Below are 20,323 nucleotides of genomic sequence, written 5' to 3'. Positions count from 1 at the left end.
CACACAAGCAAAGTACGAGAGTTCCAATATTTCTGCATCCTAATCAACATTTGTTATTGTCTGTCTTTTTTTTTTTTTTTTTTTTTTGCAGTACGCGGACCTCTCACTGTTGTGGCCTCTCCCGTTGTGGAGCACAGGCTCCAGAAGCGCAGGCTCAGCGGCCATGGCTCATGGGCCTAGCCGCTCCACGGCATGTGCGATCTTCCCGGACCGGGGCACAAACCCGTGTCCCCTGCATCGGCAGGTGGACTCTCAACCACTGCGCCACCAGGGAGGCCCCTGTCTGTCTTTTTGATTATAGGGATCCTAGTGTGCATGAAATGATATCTCACTGTGATTCTGATTTGCATTTCCCTAATGATTAATGATGTTGAGCATCCTGTCATCTGCTTATTGGCCATTTGTAAATCTTCTTTGGAGACTGCTGCAGTTTGTTTCTGATGAGAAATCTGCTCTCATATATATTGTTACTCCTCTGCATTTAATGTGTCTTTTTACTCTGCCTGCTTTAATATTTTCTTCTTTCCAATTCATTTGGACCAATCTATGTTTATTTTACTTGTGCTTGGGTTCACTGAGCTTCTTGCAATTCTGTGTTTATAGTTTAGGAAAGTTTTTGACCATTATTTCTTTAAATTTTTTTCCCTCCTCTCCTTCAGAGATTTCAACTACACATTTATTAGGCTAAGTGGTGCTGTCTCACTGCAGTCACTAACACTAGTGTTTTTTAAATTTTTTCTATTTCATTTTGGATAGATTCTATTGCTCTATCTTCAAGTTCACTAATATCTTGAAAACTATTGTTTTTTGTTTTTGGGGGGTTTTTTCCTGATTTTTTTTTCCAGACAGGAGAGTAAATCCAGTCCCCATTATTCCATCTTGGCTGAAAGTGCAAGTTCAAAGTCTCAGTATTTTTAATAACCACTCAGACAAAAGAAAATATCTAAGTGTGGGACAATAATTATTCTTACTTTAGTGAATTCTACTGCATTACCATTTCTTCTCCTGGATTTTCCTGGTTTCTAAATTCTGAAAATATATATGGAAGACCCTTTCACATATATTTATGCTCTAATATCTCAGGGAGATTTGAGCAATGGCTAGCTATTATACTGCAGACACTCATTATATATGACCTTCATTACTACTTTTTTCAAGAAATTATACAGAGAAGACTCAAAAAGTCTAAATTTCCTGCTTAAAGGTTACTGGCTTAGGAAACATGAGATCACAGTTCAAAGTAATTTAACTGTAAACTACCTGTGTAAACTGCTAAAGGCCATTATTGTCATTGCTTACAATATAGTAAAATTAATACTAAGATCATAACTTTTGTGTCTTCCTTCTCTGTAGGCTCCTACATTTCATCTATTTCCTATTCCTCCAGAATCATCTTTCTTTCTCTCAAAGCTATCTTTGCCTTTTAATGGCTACAGCCTCCATACATGTTCCAGCCTTTACTAATCACCCAAATATTTCCAAAGCCTTACAGGCTACCTGTCTCTCTAGTTATTTATCCCTTAAATCTATCAGGCTTGTTGCCAACATAATAAACTTTCTAAAATACCTTGCTTTTACAATTTCCTCCTCATGAACTTTCAATTTCATTTCATTATTTCAGTATGAAAGTTAAAATTCTTTGGTGTTAAATTAGTCACATTTCCAAGTAGAAGACAACAGGAATTACTGTTCTAGTTCACATTCCTGAATACTTAGAAACACAGTCACATCCACTTCAACCTAGTTAGTGGCTTAAAAAAAAAAAAATCTCAAGACTTAAAGATAACTCCTCAGAATTCCTATTTCTAAAACAAAACAACAACAAAATACCAAGTTTATCAAAGCAATACTAAGATAATGGATTACCCTTACCAGTGCCTGGCTCACGTTTCCTCCAGTGGCTAGAGATTTGAAATGGCTGCTATTATAGACCAACTGAACTTCTGAGATCTCCACCGTTTCCAATTCCTCTTGAGTTTGCCGATCAATCACATGCAACTTCTCTACACTGTCCAAGAGCACAATCGTGCGTGAGTTTATCCACTGTAATTCAAGCACACAACAACACAAAAGTGAGGCCCATCCCACACCGTCGTCCAGGGCAAAAAAGCTTGGCAACTCACTTAAATGACACTGATGACCTTACCCATTTAATTAATAACTTGATGACACCACCATCACAGCAAGAACTACTTGGTGACAACCCAGAGAACAACAGGTGCGCAGTGTAGTACTGAGTTTTGATGGTGTTAAAATGACTCATAGTGTAAAAGAAGACTAACTAAGAGCTCTAATAGATATTATGGGATATACTGTTTTTTATCAATGTTTTTGAAAGGTACATCGGCACAATGACTTAAGCAAAGTGACCAACTTTGCATTTCTAGTGTTTTTGACATTAATCAAACAAAAGGGCAAATGAAACCTCATAAACCTATCTGGTCAAAGAGTGATTGTTACCATTTAAGTAATTCGTATTTAAAAATACAAGCTATTTAAAATATATATTTCCTTCAAAACATACCTACAAATTATGGCAGTGTTCTTTGCTCTTTCTATTTCTCTATATATTCTGAATATTCTTTAATCAGTACTATTATAATCTTAAAAGTAGTAACAATAACAATGTTAAAATCTTCTGAAGGATACCATTTTGATAAATTTCTTGGATTATATGTAAGACTTCTTATTTTCAAAATATTTTTTTGAAAAATCTCAATCCCTTCCCAATAAATAAATGAAGTCTTAAAATCTGCTCAATTAAAATTCTAAATTAGCCAGAACAAAGTACTTCCCCTGTACTTTCTCTCTCTGGTATTCATTTTGGTTTATTTATATGAACTCTTCCCATGTTATCAGAAATTATTTGCATAATATCATATCAAAGACAATCAGGTTGAAAATGGATCAGTTTTCTTTTAACTGTGTTGAATATATACTTTAACACTGTGTTACGCGGAAGGATTTGGTTTTCCAAAAAAAACTGTCCCTCAGGAAACAGAGTTTGACACTCAAATCATTTACAAAGAGCTTTTGTAAGGTGCTCTCTTGATTACTTTACTTTGAGAAACAAAGTATCATTTAGGAAAGACACATTATTCAGCCCTGTATAAACTTAGTGCTAGTTTTTAGATGCTTTCAAAGGTCACCTGGTTAAAAGAGAGAGAATGACAAAAAATGTTAGCAGGATTAGCAATTATTCTTGGGATTAGACCCTCACAATTTTAAGTGTTGACACATTGTAAACAAGCCTTTTAAAGGTAATTTACAAAGCAGTGCAGTTAGGGATCACATTATGAATAAGCCACAGGACAAATGAAAAACACCAACTGTCCTACTATTAGGAGTCCTACTATTAGGAGAATGGCTACATGTGGTTGGGAAAATTTTTTCCAGGGACAGAATCATATGCAGATTTTTAAAGTGCTGTATCTCAAACATCTTAAATGGAAGCAATGATGATGAATTCTAGAAAACTGTGTTCGATGATTTTCAACAAGGGGTTCTGGTGATGACAAAAACACTGATGTCTTATACAAATAAGAGGTTGAACAAAATTATGTCATGAAATGTGTATGAAAAAAAGTATTATTTCTAAATCAAGTCTGTATATGAGATTGAAAGGCAATGTGCAAATAAATTAATAAATCATCTATTATAAAAATTGATGCAAAAAGAAATAATCTCTTTTTTTAAAAACCAAAAGTTGCTCAGGACTGAGATGCACAGTAGAGAGAGAACTCTGAAAAGTTTTTAGCCACAGATAAAGAATAGCTCCTGAACTCCTGAACCAATTAGGACATACTCAGAAGTACAAAAATGTGTTAACAAAGAAAGCGCGGCAATGATCCTGAAGAAATGATTCTGATCTCCCCTTTGAGCTAATCAGGATATTAAAGAAAACTTTTGCTGATCCTGCCAGTGTTCAGCAGGACATAAGGCTAAATAAAAGGCAATAAAAATAATGTGGCATCACACAAGCCTCAGACTTTATTCAGTACAAGCAGGATTTAACTTTTTAAAAAAATTTATTTATTTTTGGCTGTGTTGGGTCTTCATTGCTGCACGTGGGCTTTCTCTAGTTGCAGCGAGTGGGGGCTACTCTTTATTGCAGTGCGCAGGCTTCTCATTGAGGTGGCTTCTCTTGTTGCAGAGCACAGGCTCAGTAGTTGTGGTGCAGGGGCTGAGTCACTCGCGGCATGTGGGATCTTCCTGGACCAGAGCTCGAACCCGTGTACCCTGCATTGGCAGGCGGATTCTTAACCACTGCACCACAGGGAAGCCCAGGACTTCACTTCTGTCCACATTTTATATAATCCTAAAGGTCATGATTTATGGCAGAAATCCTGGTAGCCTTAATACAACATGGACTCAAAACAATTACATAAAATGAACGGGGATATTTCATTTCAATAATACTCACAGTAAAGTTGATGAGGTCATAGTACAGGTGAAGATGCTTTTGCTTAGTAACATGTATTGCTCCAGATTCATCTCTCTTAACCTGATGATGAAATAAAAACAACCTAAATATCAGCTATTGTTTGAGAGACGTTTTAAAGTCTCATCTAGTCAATCCACCTAGAAAATGATTTCCATTCAGAATATGGATAAAACAAAAACATTGATAATTAAAGAAACTATACAAATGAAAAAAATCATTCACATCATGATTTGTACCAAAATCCATAGTACATCTGGTCAGTGGTCTAGTTGTCAGTTTAGGCATACCTTGTTTTATTGCACTTCACTTTATTGTGCTTCCAGATATTGTGTGTTTTACAAACTGAAGGTTTGTGGCAACCCTGTGTCAATCAATCTATCAGCACCATTTTTCCAACAACATTTGCTCACTTCATGTCTCTGGGTCACATTTTGGTAATTCTTGCAATACTTCAAACTTTTTCATTATTATTGTATTGTTATAGTAATCTGTGATCAGGGATTTTTGATGTTACTATTGTAATTGTTTGGGCATTTTTTTAGCAATAAAGTATTTTTAAATTAAGGTATATAAATTTTTTTTAGAGATAATGCTATTGCACACTTAAAAGACTACAGTATAGTATAAACATAACTTTTATATGCACTTGGAAACTAAACAACTTATGTGACTCACTTTATTGCAATATTTGCTTTATTGCAGTGGTCTGAAACTGAACCCACAATATCCCTGGGGTATGTCTGTACAGGCAAATGCTGTATGTAATATTCACTCTGTCATAATTCAGAAAAACCTAACTGCATCACGTCAATGACTATTTCGCCAGAGTTAAAGCATAAAATGGGATTGGTGGCATAATGTAAAAAAGTAAAACAAAAGTTCATTAAAAGAAAGAAAACTGCTGCAGTGACAAAACTAGACTTCTTTGAGTGAAGTATGATACTATTATAGCTCAAACAGCCCAAAATTTCCCAAAAAAACCTTGTGTCAATATTTTACTTACATATGCATATATATATATATATATATATATATATATATATATACTCTCTATAATCTTCAATCATCCTTATCATTTGCTCTCTCCACTTATGCTCCAAGGTGACAGAGCACTGAAGAACAACACACCACAATGACCTGCCTGAAATTCATGACGTTTAATTCAACCTGGGTTTTCTTGCATACTCTCCATAGTAGTGTTCTAGATGTCTTCCTTTCCCTTTAAGTCACAATTCCCCTTTGCCTTCTAGTCGGCAACACTTGTAGTGTTGACCCCACCAGATATCTTAACAAACAACTGAGATTGTTTGTTAATGTGGGCTCACTTAGGAAGTGAAGATGGGAGTACACACAAAGGGCTCACATTTAATGTGAGCCCTTTGTGTGTACTCCCATCTTCACTTCCTAAGTCACCTCCCCTGTAAGAAAGAATACTCTGGTAAAAAGGAGCGTAAGATCTACAGCTATGTGTTTAACAGTAAGTTCCACTATTACAGCTGAGTCATCAAGGGTAAATCATTTACTCTTTCAGTTTCCTCATTTGTAAAATGAAAATAAGACAGCACCAAATTGTTTCATATCTTGCATATCTTGAAAGTGTTTCGTAAACAAAAAGGTCAATGCCAACATTAACTATTCTAAGATTGGCTAAAGTCCTTGCTAAATAAAATTACTTCACCTGTATATACTCTAAATCCTACTCCCTCCACTGCTGTTTAATATTACCCCTCCCCTCCTAACATACTCAGTCACTCCTTTCAAAGGACCTTTTTCCTCTTGCTATCAAACAGGTTTCTGACTTTTCCATCTTCAATAAACAAAAGCAAAACACCTTCCCTTCATTTACTTCTTCCACAAAGTTAACCATTCTTTTTCCTCTTGTAACCAAATGCTATACTATGATTGTGTGAGTCTGTTCTTCTAGATACCCATTTCTTTAACAAGGCTCTATAATCTAGCTTCCACCTCAATTCCACTGATAATTAGTCCTCTGAAAAGTTTCTAAAGAACTACTTCTTGCATATCTGGTGGCCTTATCTTCAGTCTTCTTCCTTGATCTCTCTTTGGCATTGGTATCACCCTGGAATTGATAATGTGCTGAAGCCTCTCCTTCTTCATCTTTTGTGATGCCACACTGGTCTATTTCCCCTCCTACCTCTAGATGCCTTTATAGGATCCTCCTTTCCAACTGTCTTTTCTTTTTCCTTTCCCCTACTTGAGTGTCCACCAGGTTATGTATGCTTTCGCTTTTGATTTTCACAGCTTCAACTACCTTCTCTATTCTGGAATTCTCATTTTCACCCCAGACCTGGACTGCTTATCCTCCCAGAGGACATTCCCCAATACAACACTTGAGAGTCTCACCTTCACTTCCAACCCAACACATTCAATTCTTCCCTAACCCTAACTCATTGAATATTTCATGCTTCTAAAATGCAAAGCCAGAAATGCAATGTTTTGTTTATGTTCTTTGGTCCCCAGATCCACTAAGATGAGAAGCCTTGTCTTTCCTTCAAAATGCCGTCCCTAACTCCCACTGCAACCAACCATCCTTGTCTAAAGACCTCACACTTCTTTTATTACAAGAGCCAAACCTTTCCTTTCCCTCCAACCTCCTATAATCTGTTCTTTTTGCTATTTCTACAGTGATCTTCCTAAAACGTCACTTTAATCACATCACTTTAATTACCTAAGAACCTGTGATGGCTCCCCATTACCAATCTAGGCCAATTATTATATAATCTAGATCAGAGGTTGGCAAACTTTTTCCGTAAAAGGCCACACAGTAAGTATTTTAGGTTCTGCAGAGCATACAGTCTCTGTCACGACTACTCAACTCTGGCACAGTAGTGCAAAAGCAGCCATAAATAATACATAACCGAATGGGCACGACTGTGTTCAATAAAACTTTACAAAAACAAGCAGCCAGCCAGATCTGGCCCATAGGCCATAGTCTGCCAACCCCTAATCAAGATCCATGCCGTATATTCAACTTTAGTCTCAACAATAAGTTTCTCCCTGTCATTAACTCTATAAATATTTATTAGGGACTTTCTACATACAAGCACTGTCCTAGTGGCTGGAATAGAGCAGTAGAGTTGGTTTTAGACTTACAGAGCTTTCAGTCTAGTGAGGAAAAAACAATATTAGATAAGTAATTTTTAAAATGCTGAATGTTGTCAAAAAAGGTCTTATCGGTGTCTATGAAGCGGGAAATGCTAACTGAGGTCAGGAGGTCAGGAAAGGCAATGCTAATCACGAGCCAGTATAATGTGGAAGCGAGCACACAGCTTTCCTGGCAGAGGTATTGGCATATGTAAAGACACTGAGGCCAAAGACATGGAAGCAACATAAATGTCCATTGACAGAGGAATGGATAAAGAAAATGTGGTGTATAAATATATATGTATACACACACACACACACACACACACACACACACACATACACACAACAGAATACTATTCAGCCACAAAAAGGAATGAAATAATGCTATCTGCAGCAACATGGATGGACCTAGAGATTATCGTACTAAGTGAAGTAAGTCAGAGAAAGACAAATACCATATTATATTGCTTATATGTGGAATCTAAAAAAATGATACAAATAAACTTATTTTCAAAACAGAAACAGGCTCAAAGACATAGAAAACAAACTTATGGTTACCAAAGGGGAAAGGACGGGGAGGGATAAATTAGGAGTTTGGGATTAGCAGCTACAACAAACTACTGTATGTAAAATAAACAACAAGGTCCTACCACACAGCACAGGGAATTATATTCAGTATCTCGTAATAATCTATAATGGAAAATAATCTGAAAAAGAATATATATGTGTGTGTGTGTGTGTATATATATATAAACCAAATCACTTTGCTGTACACCAAAAACTAACTCAACACTGTCAATCAACTACACTTCAATGAAAAAAAAAAAAGACACTGAGGCCAAAGACTAGTCAGGAAGCTACTCCAGAGCCTAGGCTAGAAATGTCAGTGGGAAGCAGCAATGGGGGAGACAAAGAGGAAGTATACGCAGAGTCAATAGATGTGTGATAGAGTAGAAATAAAGGGAGAGGTGTAACTGAAAGGCAACTCCTAGATTTCTGGCTGGAGAAACTAGGTGGATAGTGGTGTACTTGCTTCACTGAGCTAGGAAACCCAAGAAGAGATTCCACAGGCACATTCTTACCTCTATAACTTCAGTACATCTTATTTTCCCCAATATGCATATTCACCCCTCCTATAGTATTTGCCTTTGTTTTGGGGGTTTTTTATAAATTCATTTACTTATTTATTTTTGGCTGTGTTGGGTCTTCATTGCTGTGCACAGGCCTTCTCTAGTTGCGGCGAGCTGGGGCTACTCTTCAATGTGGTGTGTGGGCTTCTCATTGCATTGGCTTGTCTCTGTTGTGGAGCACGGGCTCTAGGCGCACGGGCTTCCGTAGTTGTAGCACACAGGCTCAGTAGTTGTGGCTTGTGGGCTCTAGAGTGAAGACTCAGTAGTTGTGGTGCAGGGGCTTAGTTGCTCTGCGGCATGTGGGATCTTCCTGGACCAGGGCTCAAACCCGTGTCCCCTGCATTGGCTGGCAGATTCTTAACCACTGCACCACCAAGGAAGTCCCTAGTATCTGCCTTATATCCTTCATAAAGTCTTCCACAGCCTCTTTAGTCCATACAAATCTCTTCATACTCTGAACTTATATCAATTTTTAAATTCTCATCACATACTTGAATCCTTAAACTGTTCTCACTAGTAGTAATGAACATACTGGTTTTGCCTTTCAAAACATATTTTAACCTATGTGAAAGAAGGAGTTAAGTTTTATACTTCTTTCAATTGCCTCGTGTCCATTACAGTGTAGATAACATAGCATGTGCTCAATGATAACTTGCTGTCTAATAAATACACTATATGTAGATAGGTAAGCCATTAATACAGACCTATGTACATTTATATATTTATACATACACATAAACCATAATTATTTATTAGTCAAAGGAAATGGAACTGAGAAATATATCATGAAGAAGGGAGCTGAGGGTGATCATCTGTTTTCCATGTTAACCACTAAAGCCTCAAATAAACATTAAATAGGTCACTCTTCCTCGAAAGAATTATGATAGCATATTTCTTTGACACAATATTAAATTACTGGTGAATCAAAAGAATAATCTTATGATAAAGGACTTTACCACAGATCTAGCATCATATTAGGACTTACCAGTAGAAAATGAACAACATCTCCTCTGCAGAAGGCAAGCATGGGATTCACATAATTATGCACTGCCACAAAGTGCCAGGCCAGCAATGGAACACTGGAAGGATCCATCTAAGTGAGAAGGGGAAAAAAAAAGGCATCACTGTTAACACACAGAAAAACAAAGGGAAAACTCTGGTTTACAACAGCATCTGACTGGTGTTCCTTGATAAAACTTCTCCTAATTTCTCATTAAAATTCCTAAAGGAGGGACTTCCCCTGGTGGGGCAGTGGTTAAGAATCCGCCTGCCAATGCAGGGGACATAGGTTCAAGCCCTGGTCCAGGAAGATCTCACATGCCGTGGAGCAACTAAGCCCCTGTGCCACAACTACTGAGCCTGCACTCTAGAGCCTGTGAGCCACAACTACTAAAGCCCACGCGCCACAACTACTGAAGCCTGTGCGTCTATAGAGTCCATGCTCCACAACAGAGAAGCCACCGCAATGAGAAGTACACACACCACAATGAAGAGTAGCCCCCGCTCGCCGCAACTAGAGAAAAGCCAGCACACAGCAACAAAGACCCAATGCAGCCAATCAATCAATCAATCAATTCCAAAGGAGCAGGAACTGACTGGGAAGTGTCATGAGGGAACTTTCTGTGTGGATGGTAATGTTCCACATCTTGACAGAGGTTTGGATTACAAAAGTACATACATCTTGTCAAAGTTCAGCAAATGTACACTCAAGATCTGTACATTTGTTGCATGTAAGTTGTTACACCAAAGGAAAAACTTCAACAAATACTGAACTGTACTTAATCATATGCATGTTGAATATTTAGGAAAAAAGAGTACTAATTTCTGTAATTTACTTGGAAATACATTTAAAAAAACATAAGTTGATGGGTGCATAGAGATAAACAGGTATACAATAAAATACAATAAAATACTAATGGTAGAGTTTTACAATGCTTAGTATATAGATGTTCAATGTAAAATTCTTTCAACTTCCCTATTTGTTTGAAAATGTTCATAATACAATGTTGGAAAAAACACCAATAAAAACATACAAAAAGATGTAAACACATACTACCATAATAAATCTCAATTAGCCAATGAAGCTCACCTAAGAACTGTTAATGGCAATATAAGCCAGCTTTGCCAGCTGAAAGGGCAGACCTGCTTCCCCTCGGGTCCAAAGATACACCGAGTACCAAGAAGAAAACAGAAGAGTGAACTCCCTCATTACGGTGGCTACTTTCTGAACTAGTCTTCGTTCTGCACCATCATTCTCCGTCCCATCCCATCCCATCAATGCCTCTCCTCATATACACACTGGAAGAAAATAACTCTTTGAAAACAACCAATCAGGAAAAAGAAAAGGGAAATTGAGGTGTGCATAATACATTCTGAGAAGTATCATCCTCCAAAGTAAAATATCAGAGGCAGAAGAAGCCAAGGAAAGGGTGTGCAGCAGCAATTCATGCTGGGTATTATGGTGGGGTGTTCTCTATCAGTAGTTCATTATCAAAGCAGCAGCTGTTCATGAGAGAAAAACTTAACAGAATAAAGGTAGAAAAGTACAGATCTTGTGATCCCCGGGTTACTGCTGTAGTCACCAGCTTATGCTGCTTTGGTCACGTCAAGGTGATCAGACAGTGACCTTTGCAGCACTGATTTCCATTCAGTTTTCTGACAACCTCACAGAATGTGCCACTTGCAAGTCATTTTCCCCAATCTCCTGACATGGTCTTTTTACCAATAAGATGGAGAGGCTTACTTACCCGTCCATAAGGAAAAGTCATCCACACTTTCAAGGATGGCTTCAATCCAATGACCAGTATCTTTAGGGGAAAAAAATACATTTTAATATTTACCCTGCAATTTTCAAATTTTTGGTATTCAAAGCCTCTAAAGTTATGAGCTTCATCTTCTAAATACACGTACCTTTGTTAAGGATGCCATGGCCAATAAGGAAAACTGTGTGATGGGATGATCTTTCAACTCGGGCTTAGAATGGAGAGGCTCAATACAGCAAACTTCACCCTTGGAACCACTGAACAGGCATCTAGAGTCACATGTTCTCACTCCCATCACTCTCCTGAAAATGTAACCAAAAAATGCCAGATCAACTTAGCAATGATCCAAGGCGCTATAGCCCTAGCGTGGCCTACTAAAAAAGCCTCCTAACTCCTACTCCTGCCCCCAACAATCCAAACTCCACATGACATCAGCATGTCATTTTTAATGTGTGGGTCAGATTTATCACCCTTCTCCTAAAAAATCTCCAATGGCTTGCCACTGCACATAAAATAAAATCCACTCTTCACCATGTTTAAAAGGTCCTATATGATCTGGCTCCTGCCTTCACTCCTCTCCCACTACTGTTGCTCCTGACAAACGCATGCTCCAGCCACACCTGCTTTCTCTCCACTGCTCCAGCATGCCACACTGTGCCCACCTCAAAGGCTTTGTGCTTGAACATCCCTCTGCCTGGAACACTTCTTCTAGATCTTTCCACTTGTTGACCAGATTGTCATTCAGGTCTTTGCTCAAATGTCACCTTTGGAGAGAAGCCTTCCTAAATTATACTCAAATGCACTCCAGCACAGTGACCTGTTTTATTTTTTTCACAGTACTCATAACTATCTACAGTTATTTCATTTATGAATTGGTTTATTGTATCTCCCTACCCCCGACCCAACTAGAATGTAAGTTCTATTGGAGTAGCAACCTTGTCTGGTTCATAGCTGTAACTCTGGTGTCTAGAACAATGCCTACACATAGGAGATGCTCAATAAACATTAGCTGAATAAATCAATAGTATTTTTTAAGCAATTACTTTGGGCTCAACATTTTTAGAAGGTATGAGAAATACAAAAAACATGTCCTGGGCTTCCCTGGTGGCGCAGTGGTTGGGAGTCCACCTGCCGATGCAGGTGACACGGGTTTGTGCCCTGGTCTGGGAGGATCCCACATGCCGCGGAGCGGCTGGGCCCGTGAGCCATGGTCACTGGGCCTGCGCATCTGGAGACTGTGCTCCACAACGGGAGGGGCCGCAGCAGTGGGAGGCCCGCGTACCACAAAAAAAACAAACAAACAAAAAAAACACCATGTCCTTACTTTGAAGAACTTATGGAAATATAATACACATTGAATTTTTTGTTCTACTTTTTTTAAAACTCAGATTTATAAATGTTCTTCCGTGTATCTAAATACTAAATAGTCTTTCCTCTTATTTAAAGAGTAAACAGGGCAATGCCAAGGCAATAAAAACCTTTCTACACCTGGCCATTATGGTTATAATCAACTGGGCCTAGGGCCTAAACGGAAATTAGTGAGATACTCCAGAATAATGGTTCCCAAGATTGACAGCGCTTATGAATACTCTGGGGAGTAGGAGTCTAGAATCCCACCTCGGACCTACTGTAATAGAATTTGGAGGGACCTGGCCTGGTGCTCTGTATGTTCTATAAGCCCCCCCAGGTTAAGTGTAATACACAGCCACAACCTATTCCCAATTACATGGGTTTTCCAGACCTCTTCATATTCAACTTCAAGTCATTAAACTGGAGCTAATCTTTTCATTTTTCTACAAATGTCCATTTGTCTCTTACTTAAATGTCAATTCAAAAACAGAGCCTCCGCTGTCATTGCAAACTGCAAGAGTTGGATCATCTGTAAACTAAACAGAAAAGGAGTTTATTTTCTTATACATTTTCAGACAACCAATCAAGTATTAAAAAGGTAAGGGAAAAATTATAAAATTTTTTAAATCTAAGACAAACACATTTAATAGCATTTGAAATCACCTAAACTATATCTACCTCAGTACTCTAAACATACAAACTTACCCATATTTGGAATAAAAATGGCTCAATATCTTTAAAAAAAATGAGGCTTTAAAAAAAGCAAAAACCACCTTTCATCAGGATAAAAGAAAAATACAAACTATGACTCATAAAAGCCCTAAAGTTCTCTACTTCGGTTCTTACACTAATTTTTTCTAACTTGCTCTTAAGCTAAATAGGATACTTTGGATACATTTGCAGTTGCCTAGCTTTCAAGAATAAAGACACGGGTGACGCAAGAGGGAAGAGATATGGGAACATATGTACATGTATAACTGATTCACTTTGTTGTAAAGCAGAAACTAACACACCATTGTAAAACAGTTATACTCCAATAAAGATGTTAAAAAAAATAAAAAATAAATTAATTAATTTTTAAAAAAAGAATAAAGACACAGTGAAAGATATTTGGTATCTTTGGGAAATAAACTTAATGGAATATGTTTTCCAATAACTGAAGAGTTAACCCACTACATGTAAAACAGTTTAACTTTTTATGTAACTCTTCCTAAAACGTGCTGCCCCCTCAATCTTCTTCGATAAAGTATACTTCAGTTATCATTATCTACCCTGGAAAACTCAAATAATAAATAATGTTCACAATGACAGATGGTCCTAAGGGCTTATGCGGTATGGTAGACATGAGTGTTGTAGGATACAAAATTGAATAACTTAATTTGTATCCCTTATAGTGACTAGTCTCCCTAGCCCCAGAGGTTTGTAAAACCATCCTAAATCTCATGCCTTTGTGCTCGTCAGGGATGGTTGAGGTACAGGAGGCTACTATGAAATTATTCTTCCTCAACCCCACACACGGGTAAAGAAGTCCTACACCTTTGTTCTCAAGGCCTAGCTGAGTAGTTACCAAAGTGGAGTGTAAGGAAAATAATAGCACTCATGATTTTATTTATTAATTTTCTACTTCTTGTGTGTGTGTTTTATAATGTACTTAAATATAGTACACTAGTATATTTAAATAATTTTAAAATAAATATTTACATATATATATATACACACACACACACACATACATATGTATATATAAATGAATTAAAGCCCAAACTGCTATTGATGGGATGTGTAGGGTTAAGTCTGGAGAACAATGAGTAAGAAGTCTGAAGCGCAAGTAGCCATTGTCGATGGAAGACCTCAGAAGTAAAGTCAGTGTCTGCACTTATCACCATTCGCAAGCAACACGATGTCCACTACTAGTCTGCTTTTAACGTCAGCTGCATTCTTCTGCCTTTATCTCTTCTGCCTTTATCTCTTCTGCCTTTTCCTCTCTGCCTTTATCTCTTCTGTTTCCTATTGCTTCTCCCAAAGATTTTGCTTTTTTCTGCAAATAGACTGGACTTTTATAAACAACCAACCAAACATTTATTGAGCACTATTTATTGTAATGTGCTACTACATGTAACACACAAAAATTAAAGAGAAATAGATCCTGGTTTCAAAGATCTCAATCTATTAAAGGAGATAAGACATAACACAAACAACTACAACATATTAGAGGTTGGCTCATGCCCTATGAAAAGAGGTCAAGATAAACTGCCATGATGTTCAGAAAGAGGAGAAATTCTCTCTACTTTTACTTGTCTTGGTTGTTTTCATTGTAACTAAATGCTTCAATGCTGCTTTGTCACAAAAGACTTTTATGTAACTAACCGAGATGCAGACACATACACTCCAGATGCTACCAGACTTTAAAAAGAATGTGTATGGATAAGAGAGGTCTGCACAGCTAAGTAACCAAATGTGTACATGGTTAAAATCCAGAATATCTGATTTTAGACTTCCTTAGTTATAGTCCTGTACATTTTATACTTCTGAACATGGGCTTGACAGCATACAAAAACCAAGGTTCACATTGCATTTATAAATGAAATCTGTTAACCTAAGTTGGTTTATTATTTTCAGGCATGTAAGGAGAAAGCCAAGATTCAAATCTTGATGCTTTTCCTTTGGAGGCCTGAAAGAAAATAAACCAACAGATTTGTTTCTAAACATAATGCAAAGCTTGGTTCTTTCACAATTGGTGCCTTGAACTTCAGGTAATTCCCAACAAAGTGTGACAGAGCACACTGCCTCAGCAATAAAATCCTGGTGGACTAAACAAAGTAAAAAGACCTTTTAAAATCTGCACATGGGTTTTCAGTAGGGTACTGCCTGTCTTTGCTGCCAGCCTTTCATCCAGGATCACATCAATTTACTCTTTCCTGCTATATCTACTAGACTTCAACACAACTTACAGCTAAATATTACCATGACAGCCCATCTCTGATTTTAACTTGAGAAAACATCTTGTTGGGCCAGTCAAATAAAAGACAGCTCACTTTCAAGGATTCTGTTTATAAAGAAATCTACTTTAAAATGGATACAAAGGCATAAAGATTATTAGAAAAAGAAAATAAGGACTTTACCTTAATATGCAATATTGCTGTTCCTGGAGGATGAGCATCTGTTATTGATCTCAGAAGTTTTCCACTGGCCAAATCCCACATAGTGATCTATAAGACAACTAAATGCTTTAAAAACAAATTTATTGCTCTTTTTTGGACTTAAGTATCCTGGCTTTTGGCTGAAATAATCTATTCCTGGTCTATAAACATTGCAGACAAAGAACTATAAAGTTAAAACATAACTAAAGGTTGCAGATCCACTAAAGCATGAAGCCTTTATTTCATCTTCATCCTCCCCTCATCCTGCCCAACATACTTTTCCCTTCAGATTTTAAATCTTGTTGTTTTACTGAGAGGTAAAAGAAATTTCTTTAATGAGTCAATCTCTTTAGCACTGGTAAAAATTATAGAAAGGCTTACTGCCAAACCAATTAATATGTCAGAAGAAGAGAAGAAACAAAACTTACTGCCAGTTTCAGAAGAAAAAGAAATACCAAAATAGTTATCTAGGAACACAGTAATAAGAATACACAAGGCAGAATATAGTATACTTAAAAATCAACAACAATTATCCTCACTACAGTAAGAAAGTAAATTTTGTATAACAGCCTGGTTGGTTTATAAAACCTATTTACTTATATGGACATATGAATTAAGATATTAAAAACCACAGACTCTGGCTCAGTCAGTAATATTTAAAAATTTGGACAAAAGTCAAACTAAGCAAACTCAGGTTAGCTCTACAGACATGTCACTTTATAACAGTTTTAGTCTTTGAGATACTGATCTAGAGATAATGTTTTTAAAAATTGATTTTACATTGTCTTATGGGTAAAATAAAGTTCCTATTTACCTGTCCTTTAGCAAAGCCACAGAGAAGTCGTGAGCAGTCATTGTTGATACTGAGGGCAGAGATGGCTCCATATTGACCTCCAACACTAGTGCTACCCAGACAGAGTCGCAAAGCTTGATTCTGATCTAAAGAAAGCAATTGATAAAATCAAGTGAAAGAAATGAAGGTGTGAATAAATATATACTTAGTATAGGCTTGTTTTCAAACACTTTCAGGTAGCAAGTATCAAAAGAATTAAACAATGAAGTTATATTCATCTTAAAATACATTTATTGAGCATCTACTAGACACTGGGCATTGAATTAGACACTAAGAAAGCAGAAAAAAAACAATAACTACAAGGAAGCATAATACAAAACTTGCTAATAAGTTAAAAAAATCCTACGAAAGCTCTTTGAACAAACTAACTTTCATTCTAGAATTGTATTTCTTGCTATTTTTAGGATTCAAGGTTACATGAAATACCATCTTTTAAAGTAGCTTTAAAACTTCAAAAATCAAAATTTATTAATTTAGAGCTGGCTGAAATTTACATTATATTATCCATGAGGAAAAGGTTTACCAGGCAAATGAACAATATAAATAAAATCACAGGGTATGTTTAAACTGCTTAAGAAAATTCTTTTCAAGCATCAACATTTGATATGCTAAAAGCAAATAATTCAAATCTCTACTAGATTAAGTTACTTAAGGGCAAGGATTTTGCCATAATCACCTCTGATTTCTCCAGGAGGCACTGAGATATTATTAAACCTTATTATCTAATAATTAAATTCCTCTAGGGCTTCTCCTAGGCAATGCTTACTTTATATTATATAGAGGTCATTACTGTACCCACTTGAAAACAATGAAATAAAAAATTTAAACATAAGAAGGCATGCCTACAAAATTACTGTTTAAGGGGGAAAAAAACTACCATACTTGTACAATCAGGAGGTCTCTTAACTCCCCCAGCAATTGTTTGTGCTTCCCTTCACTATCTATGTGCTAATATTTGGAGGTAAATACATCTTACTCTCACTCTTAGACTATGACCTCTCTAAGGGCTGAGATCATGAGTGAATTAACATCCCCAGAATACCTAGCCTGCTGCCTTGCCATCTGACAATCATCTGAATAGTTGCCACATTTGCAAATCTTCCTCCTATAAAGGTAAATCTAGTTATCAGAAAGAGCCTAAAGACATTCATTCTCAAATGTAGGGAATAATACTAGGTAAGTCCTTTTGGCCATCCAAAGTGACTACTGTAAGAATATTTTTCTGTGTTCATAAGCAGGCTCAAATAGCAATCCCCACCTCCCCAGGAGTTCTGACACAATGAATGGCTGTATTCTATCTAGCACATAGGAAATATTTGATGTTTTCTGAAATCATTTTAGATCTTAGCTTTCCAAGATGAATATCAGAAAAGGAATAAACTTCATAAATATACAAGGTCTGATGTATTTCAAAAGTCCTATGTTTACTCAAATCTAAAATGATTACAATTACAGATTTTTTTTTCCCTTTTTTCCTTACATACACTTTCCTCCCTTCTCCAGTGTAATCCAAGTTATTAAAATTTCCTTTTTCCTGACTCTAAAAATGACATCACATTTTATTTTGCTTTATTAAATTGCATGCCTAAAATAGTGTTTTCCATGATTCTTATTTTGTCAGAGCCACCTTTACAGTTAGTGGATTATTCATATACCTTATTCTGCAAATTGTCAAGATTCAGTGGTTGGGCAACAATTTTCTATATATGCTACCACTTTGGGTCATGTGAGTAGTCCAACGAATGGGCTGAAAGTAAGAGGACAAAGACAGAAATTCCACACCAGCCTCAAAAAGAAGTCACTTTAGCCTGGGCTACCTGCCTTCTAGGAGAGTAGTGTTTGAATAGCATCCTGCTGAGATCCTTTGTAATCCCGGTTTTGAGATCCAAACTCTATACAGCTCTGATCCACCAATACTTAAAGACACTAACTAATGCTTCCTGCTTTACCTAAGTTCATACTTTAGACTATCTGGGCTTCCCTGGTGGCACAATGGGTAAGAATCCGCCTCCCAATGCAGAGGACACAGGTTCAAGCCCTGGTCCTGGAAGATCCCACACACCGCAGAGCAACTAAGTCTGTGCGCCACAGATACTGAGCCTGCGCTCTAGAGCCCGTAAGCCACAACTACTGAGCCCACGTGCCACAACTACTGAAGCCCGCATGCCTAAAGCCTGTGTTCCGCAACAAGAGAAGCCACCGCCATGAGAAGCCCGCGCACCGCAATGAAGAGTAGCCCCTGCTCGCCGCAACTAGAGAAAGCCCGCATGCTGCAACGAAGACCCAATGCAGCCAAAAATAAATAAATAAATAAATAAATTTTTAAAATTATACTATTTAAGTACTCTTATAACTCAGAGAAAGTAAGCACAGGAGAATTAAGGAGTATGACAAAATAGAGAATAAGGGTACCATTAAGAAAAAGGAAATAGAGGAAAAAAAGAGGGAAGGAAAAAGACACATCTAACTTATACATTAAAAAAACAAACATGACTGCTTTCCTGACTGTGGGTCCTGTGTATTAAAAAACTAGCTAATTCCCTGGTGGCGCAGTGGTTGAGAGTCCGCCTGCCGATGCAGGAGACACGGGTTCGTGCTCTGGTCGGGGAAGATCCCACATGCCGCGGAGTGGCTGGGCCCTTGAGCCATAGCCGCTGAGCCTGCGCGTCCAGAGCCTGTGCTCCGCAACGGGAGAGGCCACAGCAGTGAGAGGCCCGCGTACCGCAAAAAAAAAAAAAAAAAAAAAAAAACTAGCTAAGACAAGGACCAAATTATCAGCCTTGGTCACTCCTGAAATATGTATTAAATTTACATCCCACAGGACTATGTTAATGAAAACATTGTCAATTTTTGTCCTTAACTCTTACAATGTATTCATTATATTTATAATGTCTCTTTATAAGGTAGAGTGGCTGTGAGGTAATAGACAGTACATAAAATGTAATATAGTTTAACTCCACAAAGATACTTATCAATTCTTATTGCTGTCATTATACATTCTATATTTATGGTGCCATATTAACAAACTTGCTATACAATTTAGACTAAAATCAGAAAAGGTAGAATTTCTGTGGAAAGAAAGCAAGGTCTTATTGAAGAGGTTTCTTCTACTAGAAGAACATTCTGTAGTCCAGATTTTTCTAGACAATTCTGGGGAAAGGTATTTGGTGAAGACAAATTTAAAACCTCTTTCAAAAACTTAATTTCTAAAGTTACATGGAAAGAACAAAAGGACTGGACAGTAGCAAGTAAGGTGAAAATCAGAGCTCTCCGCATTCTCCTCCTCCAATGGGGCTCTTGATCCGGGCAAGAAATATGAAATGGGACTATCATTTTTCCTATAAACTTCACAGAGTTGGCATAGAGCTTAAATTTTGTAAATGCCTATGAAAAATATGAAAACTATCCAATGGTACACATGCAAAGAATTTTTTTTTTTTAGATTTTTATTTTTTGGCCGAGCTGGGTCTTAGTTTCGGCATGCAGGATCTTCGTTGAGGCCTGCGGGATCTTTTGTTGCAGCGTGCTCTTCCTTG

General features: G+C 37.2%; 1 protein-coding gene across 5 annotated transcripts in view; it reads right to left on the bottom strand.

The window, feature by feature from the left end:
* Nucleotides 1–20,323, bottom strand: part of VPS8 (VPS8 subunit of CORVET complex) — a 310,442-nt gene that overhangs the window by 245,913 nt on the left and 44,206 nt on the right. For 4 of the 5 annotated variants that reach the window (XM_067034155.1, XM_067034154.1, XM_067034156.1 and 1 more), the window contains exons 8-15: nucleotides 16,749–16,873; nucleotides 15,917–16,003; nucleotides 13,263–13,330; nucleotides 11,593–11,746; nucleotides 11,430–11,489; nucleotides 9,668–9,775; nucleotides 4,424–4,504; nucleotides 1,873–2,043 (exon numbers count right to left, since the gene is read on the bottom strand). In XM_067034155.1, the coding sequence (XP_066890256.1) occupies nucleotides 1,873–2,043; nucleotides 4,424–4,504; nucleotides 9,668–9,775; nucleotides 11,430–11,489; nucleotides 11,593–11,746; nucleotides 13,263–13,330; nucleotides 15,917–16,003; nucleotides 16,749–16,873 (854 nt within the window). Of the gene's footprint in view, nucleotides 1–1,872; nucleotides 2,044–4,423; nucleotides 4,505–9,667; nucleotides 9,776–11,429; nucleotides 11,490–11,592; nucleotides 11,747–13,262; nucleotides 13,331–15,916; nucleotides 16,004–16,748; nucleotides 16,874–17,829; nucleotides 17,876–20,323 lie in introns of those variants that run through there. The other variant, XM_067034157.1, reaches the window with a different exon arrangement.

Source organism: Kogia breviceps, chromosome 5 (assembly GCF_026419965.1).
Source record: "Kogia breviceps isolate mKogBre1 chromosome 5, mKogBre1 haplotype 1, whole genome shotgun sequence".
Classification (NCBI taxonomy): Eukaryota; Metazoa; Chordata; class Mammalia; order Artiodactyla; family Physeteridae; genus Kogia; species Kogia breviceps.
The sequence above is the reverse complement of the archived record's forward strand: the minus strand, read 5'-3'. Positions and strand labels throughout refer to the sequence as shown.